This window comes from Rhinopithecus roxellana, chromosome 17 (assembly GCF_007565055.1).
Source record: "Rhinopithecus roxellana isolate Shanxi Qingling chromosome 17, ASM756505v1, whole genome shotgun sequence".
Taxonomy (NCBI): Eukaryota; Metazoa; Chordata; class Mammalia; order Primates; family Cercopithecidae; genus Rhinopithecus; species Rhinopithecus roxellana.
This window is the reverse complement of record NC_044565.1, coordinates 23,493,246-23,513,677: the sequence shown is the minus strand read 5'-3', so window position 1 is coordinate 23,513,677 and position 20,432 is coordinate 23,493,246. Positions and strand designations below refer to the sequence as shown.

General features: G+C 45.4%; 1 protein-coding gene across 4 annotated transcripts in view; it reads left to right on the top strand.

Moving 5' to 3' along the window:
• Positions 1–20,432, top strand: part of C17H2orf42 (chromosome 17 C2orf42 homolog) — a 40,094-nt gene that overhangs the window by 7,208 nt on the left and 12,454 nt on the right. For 3 of the 4 annotated variants that reach the window (XM_010361891.2, XM_010361890.2, XM_030920956.1), the window contains exons 2-8: positions 121–388; positions 1,055–1,889; positions 3,634–3,744; positions 8,395–8,499; positions 15,671–15,775; positions 19,509–19,616; positions 19,951–20,051. In XM_010361891.2, the coding sequence (XP_010360193.1) occupies positions 1,067–1,889; positions 3,634–3,744; positions 8,395–8,499; positions 15,671–15,775; positions 19,509–19,616; positions 19,951–20,051 (1,353 nt within the window). In that variant the 5' untranslated portion in view covers positions 121–388; positions 1,055–1,066. The remainder of the gene's footprint in view (positions 1–120; positions 389–1,054; positions 1,890–3,633; positions 3,745–8,394; positions 8,500–15,670; positions 15,776–19,508; positions 19,617–19,950; positions 20,052–20,432) is intronic. The other variant, XM_030920957.1, reaches the window with a different exon arrangement.

The following is a 20,432-nucleotide window of genomic DNA, read 5'->3' as shown; positions in this document are numbered from 1 at the left end:
TTCTGTCAAATACTTCTCAAGTAATTGTGAAAGACTTTGATTCCTATTCTGTTTGATTTCCAAGGAAAGAATCATCCTGTCTTTGTATAACTTTGATATTTTTTCTTGTTTGACTTGCAGACTATCAGGATCTTCACTTAGGGAAGTGGGAATCTTATTTGCGGAACATTGGGCAGAAGCTTTGCCATTGGCTGGTGAAGAAGGAGGAGACAGAATGTCTGCATTGTTACACCATACAGTCAAACTTCAGAAGACTTTGGGTTAAGCAGTTATCATTAGTCTGCAAATGATCGTGTTTTCACCTGATTATTAAAAACTAATGAATCACCTTTTAGGTCTTATTAATTCAGGTTACACTGTTTTCCAGATGCCTTGGCAGCTGGTACAGGTAGGATTGGGCTGGGTTTTGTGGGGAATGATGGAAGGGAAAAAACTCATCTTTCATGTTCTCTAGTTCTTGCTGAAGTTAAACATCTGGGATGTAAAGATTGGGTTAACTAACCTCCATTGTTATACAGAACAGAGTTAAACCTGGAGAAATGCTTTGATTATTAGGATTTTTAAAAATAGGTATGAAAGGCAGTTTCCTTTACTTTCATTTTGTTTGTAGGTTTAAATTTATGTTGTTTTGTGGTACAGTTTAAAAATAGTGGATAGCAGCCAGGTGCGGTGGCTCACACCTGTAATCCCAGCACTTTGGGAAGCCTATGCAGGTGGATCACAAGGTCAGGAATTCGAGGCCAGCCTGGCCAACATGGACAAACCCCGTCTCTACTAAAAATACAAAAATTAGCTGGGCGTGGTGGCAGGCGCCTGTAGTCCCAGCTATTCAGGAGGCTGAGGCAGGAGAATCGGTTGAACCTAGGAGGCGGAGGTTGCAGTGAGCCGAGATTACGCCGCTGCACTCCAACATGGGTGACAGAGCGAGACTCCGTCTTAAAAAAAAAAAAAATAGTGGATAGCTTTTTTATGTTTTGCTTTCTGTACTAAATATCACAAGTGACTTTTGTGTGTGAAGGTATACTCATGCTACTGGGTATATTATCTTTTGTAGGGCCTGTGAAAAATGGAACCAAATTCTCTGAGGACTAAAGTCCCAGCTTTCTTATCTGATTTGGGGAAGGCCACATTGAGGGGAATCAGAAAGTGTCCCCGATGTGGCACATACAATGGAACCCGGGGACTGAGCTGTAAGAACAAGACATGTGGAACCATATTCCGCTACGGTGCACGCAAGCAGCCTAGTGTTGAAGCTGTCAAAATCATTACAGGCTCTGATCTTCAGGTCTACTCAGTGCGGCAAAGAGACCGGGGCCCTGATTACCGATGCTTTGTGGAGCTCGGGGTTTCAGAGACAACAATCCAGACGGTGGATGGGACGATCATCACTCAGCTGAGCTCTGGACGGTGTTATGTCCCCTCATGCCTGAAAGCTGCCACTCAAGGCGTTGTGGAAAACCAGTGCCAGCACATCAAGCTGGCGGTGAACTGCCAGGCAGAGGCCACTCCTCTGACCCTGAAGAGCTCGGTCCTGAATGCAATGCAGGCCTCCCCGGAAACCAAACAGACCATCTGGCAGTTGGCCACGGAACCCACAGGTCCTCTGGTGCAGAGAATTACTAAAAACATCTTGGTGGTGAAATGCAAGGCAAGCCAGAAGCACAGTTTGGGGTATTTGCATACATCTTTTGTGCAGAAAATCAGTGCCAAAAGCTTGCCTGAGCGCCGTTTCTTCTGCTCCTGTCAGACTCTGAAATCGCACAAGTCGAATGCCTCCAAGGATGAGGCAGCCCAGAGATGCATTCATTTCTTTGCTTGCATCTGTGCCTTTGCCAGTGACGAGACATTGGCTCAGGAATTCTCAGACTTCCTAAATTTTGATTCCAGCGGTAGGTAGTATGGTTGACCCGGTTATTATGTTTTTCTAAAATTGCAATGAAAGAGTTCCATTGATGCATTTGGAGATTGTCTTAGCAACCTTCAGAAACAGTTGCTAGATAATTAAAAGTGTCCCTTCTTTTTTTTTTTTTTTTTTTTTTTTGAGACAGGGTCTCACTTTGTTACCCAGGCTAGAGTGCAGTGGCATGATCACAGCTCACAGCAGCCTTGACCTCCCAGGCTCGAGATCCTCCCACCTCAGTCCCTGCAGATAGCTAGGACCACAGGCATGTGCCACCATGCCTGGCTAATTTTTAAAATTTTTTGCAGAGATGGGGGTCTTACTTTGTTGCCCAGGCTGGTCTTGAACTCCTGGGCTGAAGCAGTCCTCCTGCCTCAACCTCCCAAAGTGCTGGGATTACAGGTGTGAGCTACCGCGCCTGGTTACATTCCTTCTTTCAGTCCCAGTCAGCATACTTGCATAAAGGTTGGTTGGTTGGTTGAAATTAATGATCAAGAGACTTGATCATTTTTTACTGAGACAATCTAGCAAAGTTAGTTTGCTGTTTACTCTTCCACAGATGCCCTGTGTTAATTATAACAAAGAATGAACAAAAAAAAAATTTTTTTTTTTGAGACAGAATCTGCTCCATTGCCCAGACTAGAGTGCAGCAGCACAACCTTGGCTCACTGCAACCTCTGCATCCCAGGTTCAAGGAATCCTCATGCCTCAGCCTCCCAAGTAGCTGGGATTACAGGCACCCGCCATCATGCCTGACCAATTTTTGTATTTTTAGTAGAGACGGGATTTCTCTTATGTTGGCCAGTCTGGTCTCAAACTCCTGGCCTCGGGTGATCTGCCTGCCTCAGCCTCCCAAAGTGCTGGGATTACAGGCGTAAGCCATTGTGCCCAGTCTAAAGGAACTTATTTATTTATGTATTTATTTATTTATTGAGATGGAGTCTCACTCTGTCACCCAGGCTGGAGTGCAGTGGCATAATCTCGGCTCACTACAATCTCCACCTCCTGGGTTCAAGCAATTCTCCTGCCTCAGTCTCCTGAGTAGCTGGGACTACAGGCATGTGCCACCATGCCCAGCTAATTTTTGTATTTTTATTAGAGATGGGGTTTCACTACTCGGAGGCTGAGGCGGGAGAATGGCGGGAACCCGGGAGGCGAAGCTTGCAGTGAGCCGAGATCACGCCACTGCACTCCAGCCTGGGCGACAGAGCGAGACTCCTCCTCAAAAAAAAAAAAAAAAAAAAAAAAAAAAAGATGGGGTTTCACCATGTTGGCCAGGCTGGTCTCGAACTCCTGACCTCAGGTAATCCACCCACCTCGGCCTCTCAAAGTGCTGGGATTACAGACGTGAGCCATTGCACCCGGCCCAAGGAACTTATTTTAAAGCAAGCAATCACTCCATAATTTTTTTTGGTTTTTGTTTTTGGTTCGTTTTTTGAGACAGGGCCTGGCTCTGTCACCCAGGCTGGCATGCAGTGACATAATCACAGTTCATTACAGCCTTGACCCTCCTGGGCTCAAGTAATCCTCCCACTTCAGCCTCTCAAGTAACTGGGACCACAGATGTGCTAATTTTTTATTTTTTTGTAGAGATGGTGTCTGCCTTGTTGCCCACACTGGGATAATTCATTTGGGGGATTTTTAAAAAGAAATTAACTTTTTGCTAGATAGAGGCCCATACTCATACTTACCCTTGGATAGGATTAACAATTCAGAAATCTTCTATTTTTTAGGTCTTAAAGAGATTATTGTACCCCAGTTAGGTTGCCATTCAGAATCAACAGTATCAGCTTGTGAGTCTACTGCCTCTAAGTCAAAGAAGAGGAGAAAGGATGAAGTATCTGGTAAGAGTCTGGTTGGTTGGTTTGGTGGTATCGTCTTTAGAGATTGTTTTACTGTGTTTTATGTCTTTTACTGAACCTCAGCAATGATAAGAAAATATTATATTTTATTTTATTTTTATTAAAGAGACAGGGGTCTTACCATGTTGCCCAGGCTGGCCTCGAACTCCAGGCCTTAAGTGATTCTCCCAACTTGGCTTCCCAGAGTGCTGGAATTATAGGTGTAAGCTACCACACCTGGCCAAGAAATATGTTTTTGTTCTTACGGGTTTTTTCCTGAGAAACGTTTTACTCTCCATTGATGATTCTTTTTCAAGTTAAGCTAAAAGTTTGATCCCTTAGCCAAAAATAAGATCCAACCAAATTCTACTTTTACTGTATATGTGTGTACATCCCTTAAACAGATTAATCATATACCTTAATCTGCCTTAGGATAGTATTATGAAGTTTTCATCCATAGAGTGTTTAAAAAAATTTTGTGACAGGCCAGGCGCGGTGGCTCACGCCTGTAATCCCAGCACTTTGGGAGGCCGAGGTGGGCGGATCACGAGGTCAGGAGATCGAGACCATCCTGGCGAATACGGTGAAACCCCATCTCTACTGAAAATACAAAAAAAATTAGCCGGGTGTGGTGGTGGGTGCCTGTGGTCCCAGCTTCTAGGGAGGCTGAGGCAGGAGAATGGCGTTAACCTGGGAGGCAGTGGAGCTTGCAGTGAGTGGAGATCGCACCACTGCACTCCAGCCTGGGTGACAGAGCGAGACTCCGTCTCAAAAAAAAAAAAAAAAAAAAAAAAAAAAATTTGTAACAGTGGTTATATTCCCCACGCTAATTTAGAAATATAGTTTATTATCCTCATTTTCAGTATATGGAGAAACACACACATATACACCCCCACACACACATTTTTTCCTTTTTTTCTTTTTTTTTTTTTGAGACGGAGTCTTGCTCTGTCGCCCAGGCTGGAATGCAGTGGCGCAATCTCGGCTCACTGCAACCTGTGCCTCCCAGGTTCAAGCAATTCACATATCAGCCTCCTGAGTAGCTGGGACTACAGGTGCACGCCCAGTTAATTTTTGTATTTTTAGTAGAGATGGGGTTTCACCATATTAGTCAGGCTGGTCTCGAACTCCTGACCTCAGGTGATCCATCTGCTTTGGCTTCCCAAAGGGCTGGGATTACAGGTGTGAGCCACTGCACCCAGCCTTATTTATTTATTTATTTATTGAGAGATGGAGTCTTGCTCTGTTGCCAAGGCTGGAGTGCACTGATGTGATCTCGGCTCACTGCAACCTCCACTGCCCAGGTTCAAGCAATTCTCCTGCCTCAGCCTCTCAAGTAGTTGGGATTACAGGCACCCACCACAATGCCCGGCTAATTTTTGTATTTTTAGTAGAGACAGGGTTTCACCCTGTTGGCCAGGCTGGTCTTGAACTCCTGACCTCAGGTGATCCACCCGCATTGACCTCCCAAAGTGCTGGGATTATAGGCGTGAGCCACCATGCCCAGCCAGGCCACATTTTTAAATCCAAATGCTTAATACTAGTGTCAGTTAAGGACTCTGATAAATCAATATGAAAATGGTGAAGTATCCTAGTAGGTAAGCATCAAGAGACCTAGAGTCTAAACAAAATGAAAATATTACTTGGTCCCTACCTATGGACCAAACTCCAAACTTACTAGTAAACAGAAAAGTGCAAACATTTTAGAAATGCAAAATTAAAACAAGATACCTTTTGCTACCAAATTAGCAAAGTTTCATGTGTTTTTTTGTTTGTTTGTTTTTTTCTTTTGAGATGTAGTCTCACTCTGTTGCCCAGGCTGTAATGCAGTGGCACATCTCAGCTCACTGCAAGCTCTGCCTCCTGGGTTCATGCCATTCTCCTGCCTCAGCCTTCCGAGTAGCTGGGACTACAGGGGCCTGCCACCATGCCCAGCTAATTTTTTATATTTTTAGTAGAGATGGGGTTTCACTGTGTTAGCCAGGATGGTCTCGATCTCCTGACCTTGTGATCTCTCCACCTCCAAAGTGCTGGGATTACAGGCGTTAGCCACCGCGTCTGGCCTGTTCGTTTTTTAGGAGATGAGTTCTCTGTTGCCCAAGCTGGAGTGCAGGGGGCATGCTCGCTGCAGCCTGGACCTCCTAGGCTCAAGAGATCCTCCTGCCTCAGCCTCCCAAGTAGCTGGGACTACAGGCACAGATACCATGCCTGGCTAAGTTTTTGGTTTGTTTTTTGTAGAGACAGAGTTTTACTGGTTGACCAGGCTGGTCTCAAACTCCTGACCTCAAGTGATCCTCCTGCCCTAGCCTCCCAAAGTGTTGGAATTACAGATGTGAGCCACCATGCCCAGCTGGCAAAGTTTTTTAAAATGATAAGACCACAGGCAAAAGTAAAAATCCAGGCTCTCTGGCATGGCTAGTGTAGTGCACATTGCTATAATCATTGTTATATAGCTTGTCTGTTAAGATCCTTAAGATGGTCTTACCTATAGGGAATATTGCTAGGGATGGATCAGGTGGTCATGCATAAGAGTTTTGGTTGGCCGGGCGCGGTGGCTCAAGCCTGTAATCCCAGCACTTTGGGAGGCCAAGACGGGCAGATCACGAGGTCAGGAGATCGAGACCATCCTGGCTAACACGGTGAAACCCCGTCTCTACTAAAAAATACAAAAAACTAGCCGGGCGAGGTGGCGGGCACTTGTAGTCCCAGCTACTTGGGAGGCTGAGGCAGGAGAATGGCGTAAACCCGGGAGGCGGAGCTTGCAGTGAGCTGAGATCTGGCCACTGCACTACAGCCTGGGCGACAGAGCGAGACTCCGTCTCAAAAAAAAAAAAAAAAAAAAGAGTTTTGGTGCTGGGAAGTTGAAGAAAGATGGAGAAACAAAGTGACATGGTCATTTGTGCATTTTAGAGAGGCAATTCTGGCAGGAATATAGAGCAGAAATTGTTGTTAAATGTTTATTAGTCTTTGCCTTTTTTTCTGGAAACGGAGTCTTGCTCTGGATTATGCAGTGATGTGATCTCGGCTCACTGCAACCTCTGCCTCCTGGGTTCAAGCAATTCTCCTGCCTTAGTCTCCCAAGTAGCTGGGATTACAGGCATGTGCCACCATGCTTGGCTGTTTTTTTTTTTTTTTTGAGATGGAGTTTGGCTCTTGTCACCCAGGCTGGAGTGTGATGGCGCAATCTCAGCTCACTGCAGCCTCAACCTCCCAGGTTCAAGTGAATCTCCTGCCTCGGTCTCCTAAGTAGCTGGGATTACGGGTGCTTGCTACCATATGAGGTTTCACTATGTTGGCCAGACTGGTCTCGAACTCCTGACTTCAGGTGATCCACCTATCTTGGCCTCCCAAAGTGCTGGGATTACAGGTGTGAGCCACCATGCCCGGCCCCACTTCTAAATAATCTTTTTTAAGGAAATAATTATTGGTATAGGAAAAACATTTTGTCTGGAGATGTTGATTTTATGATTATTTAGAGTATTAAAAAATTAGAAACAACTAAGGGTTAACCACTGGGGATAGTTAAAGGAACCATGGTAAAGCCACTTTACCATAGAATATCAGGCAGGCATAAAAATGAGTATAGTCTGGGTGCACTGGGGCATGCCTGTAGTCCCAGCTACTCAGGAAACTGAGGCAGGAGGATCCCTTGAGCCTGGGAGCTCAAGGCTCTCGCCCACTGTGATTGGACCTGCGAATAGCCACTGCATTCCAGCCTGGGCAACATAGCAAGACCTCATCTCTAAAAAATAAAAATAAAAAATAAATAGTAATAAAGAATTTGGGAAAATGCTCAGATCACTTGGTTAGCCAGATAAAGTATAGAATAAACTTGAATTTCGGCGGGGCGTGGTGGCTCACGCCTGTAATCCAGCACTTTGGGAGGCCGAGACGGGTGGATCACGAGGTCAGGAGACCGAGACTGTCCTGGCTAACACGGTGAAACCCTGTCTCTACTAAAAATACAAAAAATTAGCCGGGCATGGTGGCGGGCGCCTGTAGTCCCAGCTACTCAGGAGGCTGAGGCAGGAGAATGATGTGAACCCGGGAGGTGGAGGTTGCAGTGAGCCGAGATCGCGCCACTGCACTCCAGCCTGAGCGACAGAGCCAGACTTTGTCTCAAAAAAAAAAAAAAAATACAAAAGTTAGCCAGGCGTGGTGGTGGGTGCCTGTGGTCCCAGCTACTCAGGAGGCTGAGACAGGAGAATGGCATGAACCTGGGAGGCGGAGCTTGCAGTGAGCCAAGATCACGCCACTGCACTCCAGTCTGGGCGACAGAACAAGACTCTTATCTCAAAAAAAAAAAAAAAAAAAAAAAAAAAAAAAAAAAAAAATCACAAAACCAGCAGTACATTCACAGAGAAGGAAATGGAAGACAGTTCACTAGAAAATTCATCGTAATTGTCTGACAGGTGGGAGCAATAAGTGAATGTTTTTCTTCCTTTCATTTCTGTTTATTCATCCAATTTCCTATAAAGAGCATAAGAAAGCTAAAATTTTGTGTAAAGGCTAATGCTAACTCCTTCTAGAAACTGTGAGGCTAACCTAGAAATTAGCAAAGACTGTTTATATGTTTTAGACTCTAAAAATTAACATCAAATCAATTTATATTTAGCAGATACATTGTTAAACCTGTAACGATTTGTGGTTTAGGTGCACAGATGAACAGTTCACCACTGCCTCAAGATGCAGTGAGCAGTAATCTAAGGAAAAGTGGCCTGAAAAAGCCTGTGGTTGCTTCCTCGTTAAAAAGGCAGGGTAAGTTTCCCCTCCCTAGAATAGGCTACTGTGGTCATCCTAAAGTCATCCTAAAGAAGCCAGAAGCAGTATAATCAAAAGAAATGTTGCACATTGTCACCCAAAGAGTCCCAACATAAACACTAACAGAGGCACTGAGGCTGAGGTCTTTCCTGTCCCACCAGTTTCAAATCATGCTCAAAGCTAAATTATGCTGGAGGCCATTATCCTTAGCAAACTAATACAGGAACAGAAAACCAAATACAGCATGTTCTCACTTATAAGTGGGAACTAAATGATGAGAACACATGGACACATAGAGGGGAGCAACACACACTGGGGCTTATCGGAGGGTGAAACGTGGGAGGAGGGAGGAAAGGTGGAAGCAGGTGAGAGAATCAGGAAAAATAACTAATGGATAGTAGGCTTAATAATTTGGGTGATGTGGCTGGGTGTGGTGGCACATGCCTGTAATCCCAGAACTTTCGGAGGCCAAGCCAGGTGGATTACTTGAGGCCAGCAGTTCAAGGTCAGCCTGGCCAACGTGGCAAAACCCTGTCTCTACTTAAAAAAACAAACAGCCAGGCGCGGTGGCTCAAGCCTGTAATCCCAGCACTTTGGGAGACCGAGACGGGCAGATCACAAGGTCAGGAAATCGAGACCATCCTGGCTAACACGGTGAAATCCCGTCTCTACTAAAAAATACAAAACACTAGCTGGGCGAGGTGGCAGGCACCTATAGTCCCAGCTACTCGGGAGGCTGAGGCAGGAGAATGGTGTAAACCCGGGAGGCGGAGCTTGCAGTGAGCTGAGATCCGGCCACTGCACTCCAGCCTGGGCCACAGAGTGAGACTCCATCTCAAAAACAAACAAACAAACAAACAAACAAAACATATGTATAATTAAATTTTAAAAATACCTGGGTGATGAAATAATATTTTTTAATTTTAAAAAATAATTTTTTTAAAAAGCTCAATTATGTCTAAAACCATAGAGTTGGAGAATAGATTAGTAGTTGCCAGGATTTAAAGGGGGGTTGGGGCTGGGCACAGTGCTCACACTTGTAATCCCAGCACTCTGAGAGACTGAGGCAGGCAGATCACCTTAGGTCAGGAGTTCGAGACCCGTCTGGCCAACATGGTAAAACCCTGTCTCTACTAAAAATAGAAAAAATTAGCCGTACGTGGTGGCAGACATCTGTAATCCCAGCTACTCAAGAGGCTGAGGCAGGAGAATCACTTAAACCCGGGAGGCGGAGGTTGCAGTGAGCCAAGTTGCACCATTATACTTCAGCCTGGGCAATAAGAGCAAGACTTAGTCTCAAAAAAAAGGAAAGAGGGAGTTGGGAGGGTTGTAACAGCAGCAATAAAGAGTAGCACAGGGAGTCTTGTTGTGGACTGTTTTGTGTCTTGACTGTGGTGTTGGTCACACAAGTCTACACATGCCCTAAAATTATGTGGAACTATATGTATGCATACCACACACAAGTACATAAAGCTGGTGAGATGTGAATAAGGTCACTAGGTTGTAGCCATGTAATTTTCCTCACTGTGATGTACTATAGTTTTACAAACTGCTACTCTTGGGTGAATCTGGATAAAGGGTATACAAGCCTTATATTTCTTACAACCACGTGTGAATGTACGATTATCTCAAAAAGTAATTTATTTATTTATTTTTATTTCCTTTTTTTTTGGAGACAGAGTCTCACTCTGTCGCCCAGGCTGGAGTACAATGATGTGATCTCGGCTCCCTGCAACCTCTGCCTCTGGGCTCAAGCAATTCTCCTGTTTCAGCCTCCCAAGTAGCTGGAATTACAGGTGCATGCCACCATGCCTGGCTAATTTTTGTATTTTTAGTAGAGACGGGGTTTCACCATATTGTCCAGGCTGGTCTCAAACTCCTGACCCCAAGTGATCTGCTCACCTTAGCCTCACAAAGTACTGAGATTACAGGCGTGAGCCACCACGCCTGGCCTAAATTATGTCTTTAAACAAAAAATTCTGACATGTTTAGCAGCAGGTGTCTTGCAGGATGTGTTCATCTTATTGCTTATTACTCATGTGCAATTGGTATAGAGATTCAAAGTTAAAGGAAAACGGTGTTTTATGTGACTAGGTGTGGTGGCTCACGCCTATAATCCCAGCACTTTGGGAGGCCAAGGTGGGAGTAGTGAGACTCCATCTCTACCAAAACAACAACAAAAAATTAGCCGGTGTGGTGTCACATGCCTGTAGACCCAGCTACTTAGGAGGCTGAGGTGGGAAGACTACTTGAGCCTGGGATGTTGAGGCTTCTGTGAGTCATGATTGCACCACTGCACGGGAAACAGGATGAGATAAAAGAAAAAACAGAATAATATAAAACAGTATTAATTAAGTAATTCATTAAGAACTTATGACCAGGTGCGGTGGCTCACGCCTGTGATCCCAGCACTTTGGGAAGCTGAGTGGGCAGATACTTGAGGTCAGGAGTTGAGACCAGCCTGGCCAACATGGTGAAACCCTGTCCCTACTAAAAAGTATAAAAAAAATTAGCCAGGTGTGGTGGCATGTGCCTGTAATCCCAGCTACTTGGGAGGCTGAGGCAGGAGAATTGCTTAAACCTGGGAGGCGAAGGTTGCAGTGAGCGAGATCATGCTACTGTACTCCAGCCTGGGTGACAGAGCAAGACTGTCTCAAAAAAAAAAAAAAAAAAAATTATGCATTCTAGGCATAAGTGTTTAAGGAAAATCACAGAGTAAGCAGATCAACAGTATCCCATAGATTTTTTTATTATTTATATACATATATTTTTTTGAGACAGAATCTTGCTCTGTCACCTAGGCTGGAGTGCAATGGCACGATCTCAGCTCACTGCAACTTTCGCCTCTCAGGTTCAAGCAATTCTTGTGCCTTAGCCTCCCAAGTAGCTGGGATCGCAAGCATTTGCCACTGTGCTCTTCTAATTTTTGTATTTTTGGTAGAGATGGGGTTTTGCTATGTTGGCCAGGCTGCTCTCAAACTCCTGGCCTCAAGTGATCTGCCTGCCTTGGCCTCCCAAAGTGCTGGGATTATAGCCATTAGTCACTGTGCCTGACTGATTTTTAATAATTTTTTGTCACTTCCTTTGGTGCAAGGAAAAAGGAAGATGGCTTCAATCTAAATTACAGCTCACTGAAGCCTCCTGGGCTCAAGTTATCCTCCCACCTTAGCCTCCCAAGTACCTGGGATTACAGGCACATGCCACCACACTTGGTTATTTATTTGCATTTTTCGTAGAGATGGAGTTTCGTCATGTTGCCCAATCTGGTCTCAAACTCCTGGGCTCAAGAGATCCACCCACCTCAGCCTCCCAAAGTGGTAGGATTATAGGCATGAGCCACCATCCCCGGACTAAAAATATTTTAAGAGAAGAAAGAATTTGGAGATCATCCAGATGCATATCTTCATCTTAGAAGAGAGGAACTTGAGACATGGACCCTGGTCACTCAGTGGGTAGGGGTCCTAGGTTCCATAGCCATTTTTTTTTTTTTTTTTTGTGAGACTGTCTCACTCTGTCACCCAGGCTGGAGTGTAGTGGTATAATCTCAGCTCACTGCAACCTCCGCCTCCTGGGCTCAAGTGATTCTCCTGCCTCAGCCTCCTGAGTAGCTGGGTTTACAGATGTGCACCACCACGCCTGGCTAATTTTTTGTATTTTTAGTAGAGACGGGGTTTCACCATATTGGCCAGGCTGGTCTCGAACTCCTGACCTCAGGTGATCCACTCGCCTTGGCCTCCCAAAGTGCTGGGATTACAGGCGTGAGCCACCGCATCCAGCCTCCCATAGCCTTTTGACTCCTAACTCTAAACTCTGGCTCCATTAAATTCCATCACTTGTTACTATATTTTCCAGTTATTTACTCCAGGGCTGCAGGATTTCACTCTTTCACTTATATTTAAAAGTGAATGCCAAGCGCAGTGGCTGACGCCTGTAATCCCAGCACTTTGGGAGGCCGAGGCAAGCGGATCACGAGGTCAGGAGATCAAGACCATCCTGGCTAACATGGTGAAACCCTATCTCTACTAAAAATATAAAAATTTAGCTGAGCATGGTGGCGGGCACCTGTAGTCCCAGCTACTTGGGAGGCTGAGGCAGGAGAATGGTGCGAACCCGGGAGGCAGAGCTTGCAGTGAGCCGAGATCACACCACTGCATTCCAGCCTGGGTGACAGAGCAGACTCCGCCTCAAAAAAAAAAAAAGCAAAACAAAACAAAGTGACTTTGGCCAGGCATGGTGGCTCATGCCTGTAATGCCAGCACTTTGGGAGTCCGAGGTGGTTGGATCACAAGGTTAGGAGTTCAAGACCAGTCTGGCCAAGATGTTAAAACCCCATCTCTGCTAAAAATACAAATATTAGCCAGGCACGGTAGCAGGCGCCTGTAATCCCAGCTACTCAGGAGGCTGAGGCAGGAGAATCTCTTGAACCTGGGAGGCAGAGGTTGTAGTGAGCCGAGATCATGCCACTGCACTCTAGCCTGGGCAACAGAGCAAGACTCTGTCTCAGAAAAAAAAAAAGTAAATTAATTCATTTTACATTTCTGAATACAAGGTTTTAGGTTTTAAGTCTGAAGGTATCATTGCAACCCACAGTGTGTTCATCACTCAGTCTTAATCTATTTGTGCTCAACCTTGGCATGAAACAATATGTTCATCATTGAGAGGGTCTGGGGCATATGGATACATATTCATCAGAAATAGAACTAATTTATAAATCTCTAAAACAGCCATTATTTTTACTTATTTATTTATTTTTACTTGAGATGGGGTCTCAGTCTATCACCCAGTCTGGAGTGCAGAGGCGTGATCTCGGCTCACTGCAGCCTCTGCCTCCTGGGCTTAAGCAACCCTCCCAGAGGTAGTTGGGACCACAGTCATGCACCACCACACCTGGGAAATTTTTTTTTTTTTTTTTTTGAGACAGAGTCTTGCTCTGTTGCCCAGGCTGGAGTACAGTGGGCGTGATCTCGGCTCACTGTAAGCTCCGCCTCCTGGGTTCACACCATTCTTCTGCCTCAGCCTCCTGAATAGCTGGGACCACAGGCGCCCGCCACCTCACCTGGCTAATTTTTTGTATTTTTAGTTTCACCGTATTAGCCAGGCTGGTCTCGATCTCCTGACCTCGTGATCTGCCCGCCTTGGCCTCCTAAAGAGCTGGGATTACAGGCATGGGCCACTGCACTCGGCCTCACCTGGTTAATTTTTTGTATTTTTGGTGGAGACAAGCTTTTGCCATGTTACCCAGGCTGGTCTCAAACTTGTGAGCTCAAGTGATCCTCCTGCCTCAGCCTCCCGAAGTGCTGGGATTACAGGCGTGAACAACCAAGCCCATCCTAAAACAGTCATTATATAGGACCATTCTTTAATATGCAGTTTAGTGTTGCTTCTCATTTCGTATTTTCTTTCTTTTTTTTTTTTTTTTGAGACAGAGTCTCACTCTTTTCCAGGCTGGAGTGCTGTGGCGCGATCTCAGTTCACTGCAACCTCCACCTCCCAGGTTCAAGTAATTCTCCCACCTCAGCCTCCAGAGTAGCTGTGATTACAGGCGCATGCCACCACACCCAGCTAATTTTTGTATTTTTAGTAGAGACGGGGTTTCACCATGTTGGCCAGGCTGGTCTTGAATTCCTGACCTCAGGTGACTCATGCCTGTAATACAGCACTTTGGGAGGCCAAGGTGGGCAGATCACTTGAGGCCAGAGTTTGAGACCAGCCTGGGCAACATGGCAAAAACCCTGTCTCTATTAAAAAGAAAACAAAGCCGGGCGCGGTGGCTCAAGCCTGTAATCCCAGCACTTTGGGAGGCCGAGACGGGCAGATCACGAGGTCAGGAGATCGAGACCATCCTGGCTAACATGGTGAAACCCCGTCTCTACTAAAAAATACAAAAAACTAGCCGTGCGAGGTGGTGGGCGCCTGTAGTCCCAGCTACCCGGAAGGCTGAGGCAGGAGAATGGCGTAAACCCGGGAGGCGGAGCTTGCAGTGAGCCAAGATCCGGCCACTGCACTTCAGCCTGGGCGACAGAGCCAGACTCCATCTCAAAAAAAAAAAAAAAAAAAAAAAGAAAACAAAATTGGCTGGGCATGGTGACGCACCTGTAGTTCCAGCTCCTCAGGAGGCTGAGGCATGAGAATCGCTTAAACCTGGGAGGCCGAGGGTGCAGTGAGCCAAGATCATGCCACTTCACCCCAGCCAGAGTGATAGAGTGAGACTGTCTGAAAAAAAAAAAATCCCAGAATATCTTATTTCATTTAGTTTATTGGCTTTCTTTGAAGTTCAGCTTCAAGTTTTTTTTTTTTTCTGGACAAACTTATTAACACTTCTCCCAGCACTTCAGGAGGCTGAGGCGGGTGGATTGCTTGAACCCAGGAGTTCGAAGCCAGCTGGGCAACATGACAAAGCCTTGTCAACAAATAAAAAACAGGTGGGGGCTGGGTACGGTGGCTCACATCTGTAATCCCTACACTTTGGGAGGCCGAGGTGGGTGGATCACCTGAGGTCAGGAGTTGGAGACCAGCCTGGCCAACATGATGAAACCCCATCTCTACTAAAAATACAACAATTAGCTGGGTGTGGTGGAGGGTGCCTGTAATCCCAGCTAGCTACTCAGGAGTCTGAGGCAGGAGAATCGCTTGAACCTGGGAGACGGAGACTGCAGTGAGCTGAGATCACGCCACTGCACTCCAGCCTGGGTGACAAGGGTGAAACTCCATCTCAAAAAAATAAAAATAAAAAACTTCTTAACTTTTTCAAACTTCAATTAGCTGTTTATTTTATTTTTTACATTTTTTTTTTTTTTTTTTTTTTTTTGAGACGGAGTCTCACTCTGTCGCCCAGGCTGGAGTGCAGTGGCCGGATCTTGGCTCACTGCAAGCTCCACCTCCCGGGTTAACGCCATTCTCTTGCCTCAGCCTCCCCAGTAGCTGGGACTACAGGCGTCCGCCACCTTGCCCGGCTGGATTTTTTTTGTATTTTTTAGTAGAGACGGGGTTTCACCGGGTTAGCCAGGATGGTCTCGATCTCCTGACCTCGTGATCCACCCGTCTCGGCCTCCCAAAGTGCTGGGATTACAGGCTTGAGCCACCGCGCCTGGCCACTTCAATTAGCTGTTTATTTTGTAAGAAAAGTTACTAAAGAAGTGTGTATGTGTATGTGTGTTTTTTTTCCTAGCCTGTGGTCAGTTGTTAGATGAGGCACAAGTGACTTTATCCTTCCAAGACTGGCTGGCCAGTGTCACAGAACGCATCCATCAGACCATGCACTATCAGTTTGATGGTAAGTATTGTTCATCTAACTGGGCTCTTACTGAAAGTAGGAGAAATTAAGGTAATTGTGCTGTAATTCTACTCTTATAGGAAAAGTAATTGGACTTCAGTCCAGAGAGCACTGGGCCACAAGAAAGTAGAAATCTAATTGAAAGAAAAGAACAATCACATAATTAAAATTCAGGAACAGCAAAATTATTATAATTTAGAGACAGAAGAGAAAAAACATAGCAAATAATAAGTAAAGGCAGATAGTTTGATTGCTTGCACAAGTTCATGTGCGTGTGTGTGTGTGCGCGTGTGCGTTTGGTGAGGGAGATACCGAAGCTTTATAAAACTATTCTAACTCTCAAAATCAAAGCAAGGGGAAAAAAAGATGAGAGAAAATCTAAGCCTGCACAACATAGCGAACCCCATCTCTACAAAAAATAGTGCCACTGCACTCCAGCCTGGGTGACAAAGCGAGACCCTGTGTGGAAAAAAGAAAAAATGAAAATCTAATACATGAGACTAAGATAGTTATAGAGAATTACTAAACATGCTGGCCGGGCGCGGTGGCTCACACTTGTAATCCCAGCACTTTGGGAGGCCGAGGCAGGCGGATCACTTGAGGTCAGGAGTTTAAGACCAGCCTGGCCAACATGATGAAGCCCCGTCTCTACTAAAAATAGAAAACAATTAGCCAGGCACGACAGTGGGTGCCTATAGTCCCAACTACCTGGGAGGCTGAGATGGGAGAATTGCTTGAACCCGGGAGGCAGAGGTTGAAGTGAGCCAAGATTGCACCATTGCACTCCAGCCTGGGCAACAGGGCGAGACTCCATCTAAAAAAAAAAAAAAGACATAAACATGCTGAAGAAGATTGGAGAACACAGGCTGTATTTGGGTGTGATTTCTAATAGCCTCATGGAACGTCAGCATTTTCAGATCTAACCAGTCTCTGCTTGTTGCCTTAAAAGTATTCTATTAGCTGGGCGTGGTGGCACAGGCCTGTAGTCCCAGCTACTCAGGAGGCTGAGGCAGGAGAATCACTTGTCGCCCAGGCTGGAGTGCAGTGGCGTGATCTTGGCTCACTGTTAACCTCCACCTCCTGGGTTCAAGCGAATCTCCTGCCTCAGCCTCCCAAGTAGCTGGGATTACAGGTGTGCACCACCATGCCCGGCCAATTTTTTGTATTTTTAGTAGAGATGAGGTTTTGCCATGTTAGCCAGGCTGGTCTTGAACTCCTGACCTCAGGTGATCCACCTGCCTCGGCCTCCCAAAGTGCTGGGATTACAGGCGTGAGCCACTGTGCCCAGCCCAGAAAACAGAATATTGATAATACTATAAGCTAAACACTTGTCGTCCTCTTCCATCCCATCCCATTCCCTCTTCCATCCCATTCTTCCACCCCATTCTTCCACCCCATTCCTGTACCACCCTCTACTCTGTCTCACCATCTCCATTACTACCACCTTTGTCTAAGTTTCCATCAGCTCACTCCTGGACTACGAGTGTGTGTGTTTTATGAAGTCTTCTTTAAGTTAATTCTTTTTTATTTTTTGAGACAATCTTGCTCTGTCACACAGGCTGGAGTGCAGTGGCACAGTCTTGGCTCACTACAACCTCCACCTCACAGGCTCAAGAGATTCTCGTGTTTCAGCCTCCTGAGTAGCTGGGATTATAGGCATACATCACCACTCCTGGCTAATTTTTGTATTTTTAGTAGAGATAGGGTTTCACCATGTTGGCCAGGCTGGTCTGGAACTTCTGACCTCATGAGTTGCTCACCTCAGCCTCCCAAGTAGCTGGGACTACAGGCGCCTGCCACCACGCCTTGCTAATTTTTTATATTTTTAGTAGAGATGGGGTTTCACCGTGTTAGTCAGATGGTCTCGATCTCCTGACCTCTCGATCCACCCACCTCGACCTCCCAAAGTGCTGGGATTACAGGCTTGTGCCACCGCACCCAGCCCTTAACTCTCTTTTTGTTGACCTAATGTCTGGCAAGTTTCTTTTTTTTTTTTCTTTTTCTTTTTGAGACGAAGTCTTGCTCTGTTGCCCAGGTTGGAGTGCAGTGGTATGATCTTGGCTCACTGCAACCTCTGCCTCCTGGGTTCAAGCGATTCTCCTGCCTCAGCCTCCCAAGTAGCTGGGACTATAGGTGCATGCCACCATGCCTGGCTAATTTTTTGTATTTTTAGTAGAGATGGGGTTTCACCATGTTAGCCAGAATGGTCTCAATCTCCTGACCTGGTGATCCACCCACCTCGTCCTCCCAAAGTGCTGGGATTACAGGTGTGAGCCACCGTGCCTGGCCGCAAGTTTCTTTAAAAGGTTTGTTAAGTACTTTCAAGTATTTTGCCTGTCTTGAGGTTATATTCAGGGAAAAAGACAGATGCTTGCTGGGTAAGCAGTGTCTTAACTTATAGTCCCTTAGCATTCATGGTGCTGACCATCGGGTGCTGACCATCGTCTTCCTTTGTTGCCCATGTTGTTAGTTTGCTTAGACATGAATGCAAATAGCAAGAACCTGGGGATAGCGAGAAAGAGGGAATCAAGTGGAGGCAGTCCACCTTAGCCTCACTGTTCTCATCCCATCTTACTTCACATACCCTTTAAGGGGGAAAGTCTGTGCTGTGTTGGTCTTTTTAAAATTGCATATTTGAAATGTTACACCTGGTGGATGACAAGGGTCTACTGTGTTGGTTTGTTTTTTCATTTTCTTTTTTCTTTTTTTTCAATGGAGTCTCGCTCTGTTGCCCAGGCTGGAGTGCAGTGGCATGATCTTGGCTCACTGCAACCTCTGCCTCCTGGGTTCAAGCGATTCTCCTGCCTCAACCTCCCGAGTAGCCGGAATTACAGGCACGCACCACCATTCCCAGCTAATTTTTGTGTGTGTATTTTTAGTAGAGATAGGGTTTCAGCATGTTGGCCAAGCTGATCTCAGGTAATTCACCCACCTTGGCCTCCCAAAGTGCTAGAATTACAGGTGTGAGTCACCATGCCTGGCCTTTCTTTTCTCTTCTTTTTTTTTCCTTTTTGAGGGAGGGTCTCACTCTGTTGACCAGGCTGGAGTGCAGTGGCATGACCATAGCTTACTGCAGCCTTAACCTCCTCGACTCAGTTGATCCTCCCACCTCAGCCTCCAAGTAGCTCCAAGTACAGCAGGTGCATGCCACCACGGCTGGCTAATTAAAAAAAAATTTTTTGGCCAGGCACGGTGGCTCACACCTGTAATCCCAGCACTTTGGGAGGCCGAGGTGGGCGGATCACGAGGTCAGGAGTTTAGACCTGCCTGGCCAACATGGTGAAACCCCATCTCTACTAAAAATATAAAAATTAGCCAGGTGTGGTGACACCTGCCTGTAGTCCCAGCTACTCAGGAGGCTGAAGCAGGAGGATTGCTTGAACCTGGGAGGCAGAGGTTGCAGTGAGCCGAGATCATGCCGTTGCACTCCAGCCTGGGCAACAGAGTGAGACTCCATCTCAAAAAAAATATTTTTTTTTGTAGATACCGGGTCTTCCTTTGTTGCCCAGGCTACACTGTGTGTTTTGTGTTTGCAAGGGATCAACAGTAGGACTAGTGATAGTTCTTGGCCCAGAAAGGTCAATCAAAGCCTTCTTTTTGCCTCTGTATAAAGAAATCTCAGTGGTATTTTTAGTTATTACCATCCCTTGATTCCTTGTCTTCCACCTCTCCCTGTACATCAGAAAGTCTTCTGAGTTTCTTTAAATGAGTTGTTTCTTCTTGTTTCCCATAGGCAAACCAGAACCACTGGTGTTCCACATTCCTCAGTCCTTTTTTGATGCCCTGCAACAGAGAATATCTATAGGAAGTGCAAAAAAACGGCTTCCCAATTCCACCACAGGTACAGGATTTCCCTTTGGTATAGTGATGGATGATATCTTGAATGTAGAGAATTACATTTGGAAAAAATCTGTGTGGAATACTCACCATTGAGTGTTCAGAGTTAGGACTTCTAGTCATATGTCTGGAGCACAAAGCCTTCAATGATCAGCATATCAATTATCTATATCAACTGATCTGTCACATTTCTGCCAAACCCTTTTATATATTTGCTTCTAGAATTTCTTTTTAAAAGTGCTGAGAATCTATAAGGAAATAATAGTACTGTATTAGAATACAATAAAAGAAAATGTTATTTTTTGGTAATCTAATTTTGTCCTTTTTTCACGTTGAAGCTTTTGTTCGGAAAGATGCCTTGCCACTGGGAACCTTTTCCAAATATACTTGGCATATCACTAATATCCTGCAAGTTAAACAAATCTTAGATACCCCAGAGGTGAGAGTTTATTTCTATAACAGTGGGAGGGTTGTGAAGGGAGGAGAGGGAGGCAAGTACAGGGAGTATATTTGCACTGGTTCCTTGAGTTACAGACACCAGAGTTTCTTTTTTTTCATGCTAAGAGATTATTCAGAAATATCCCTGGCTTTATAGTTCTGACTCTGATTTTAATGTGTGTTCCCTATGGCTTGAAAAAAGTATCTTAAATTGCAATATACTTTTTCTTTGCCTTTGGAATAAAAAAACACAATTTTTTCTTATAAATTAAATAATGATCCCCTAATACTTATGATGAGTCCTAGATTTGACTGTCAGGCAGCTAGAAAGTGTATAAATAATTTGAGATGATATAATATTTGTGAAGTCAGTGGCACCAGC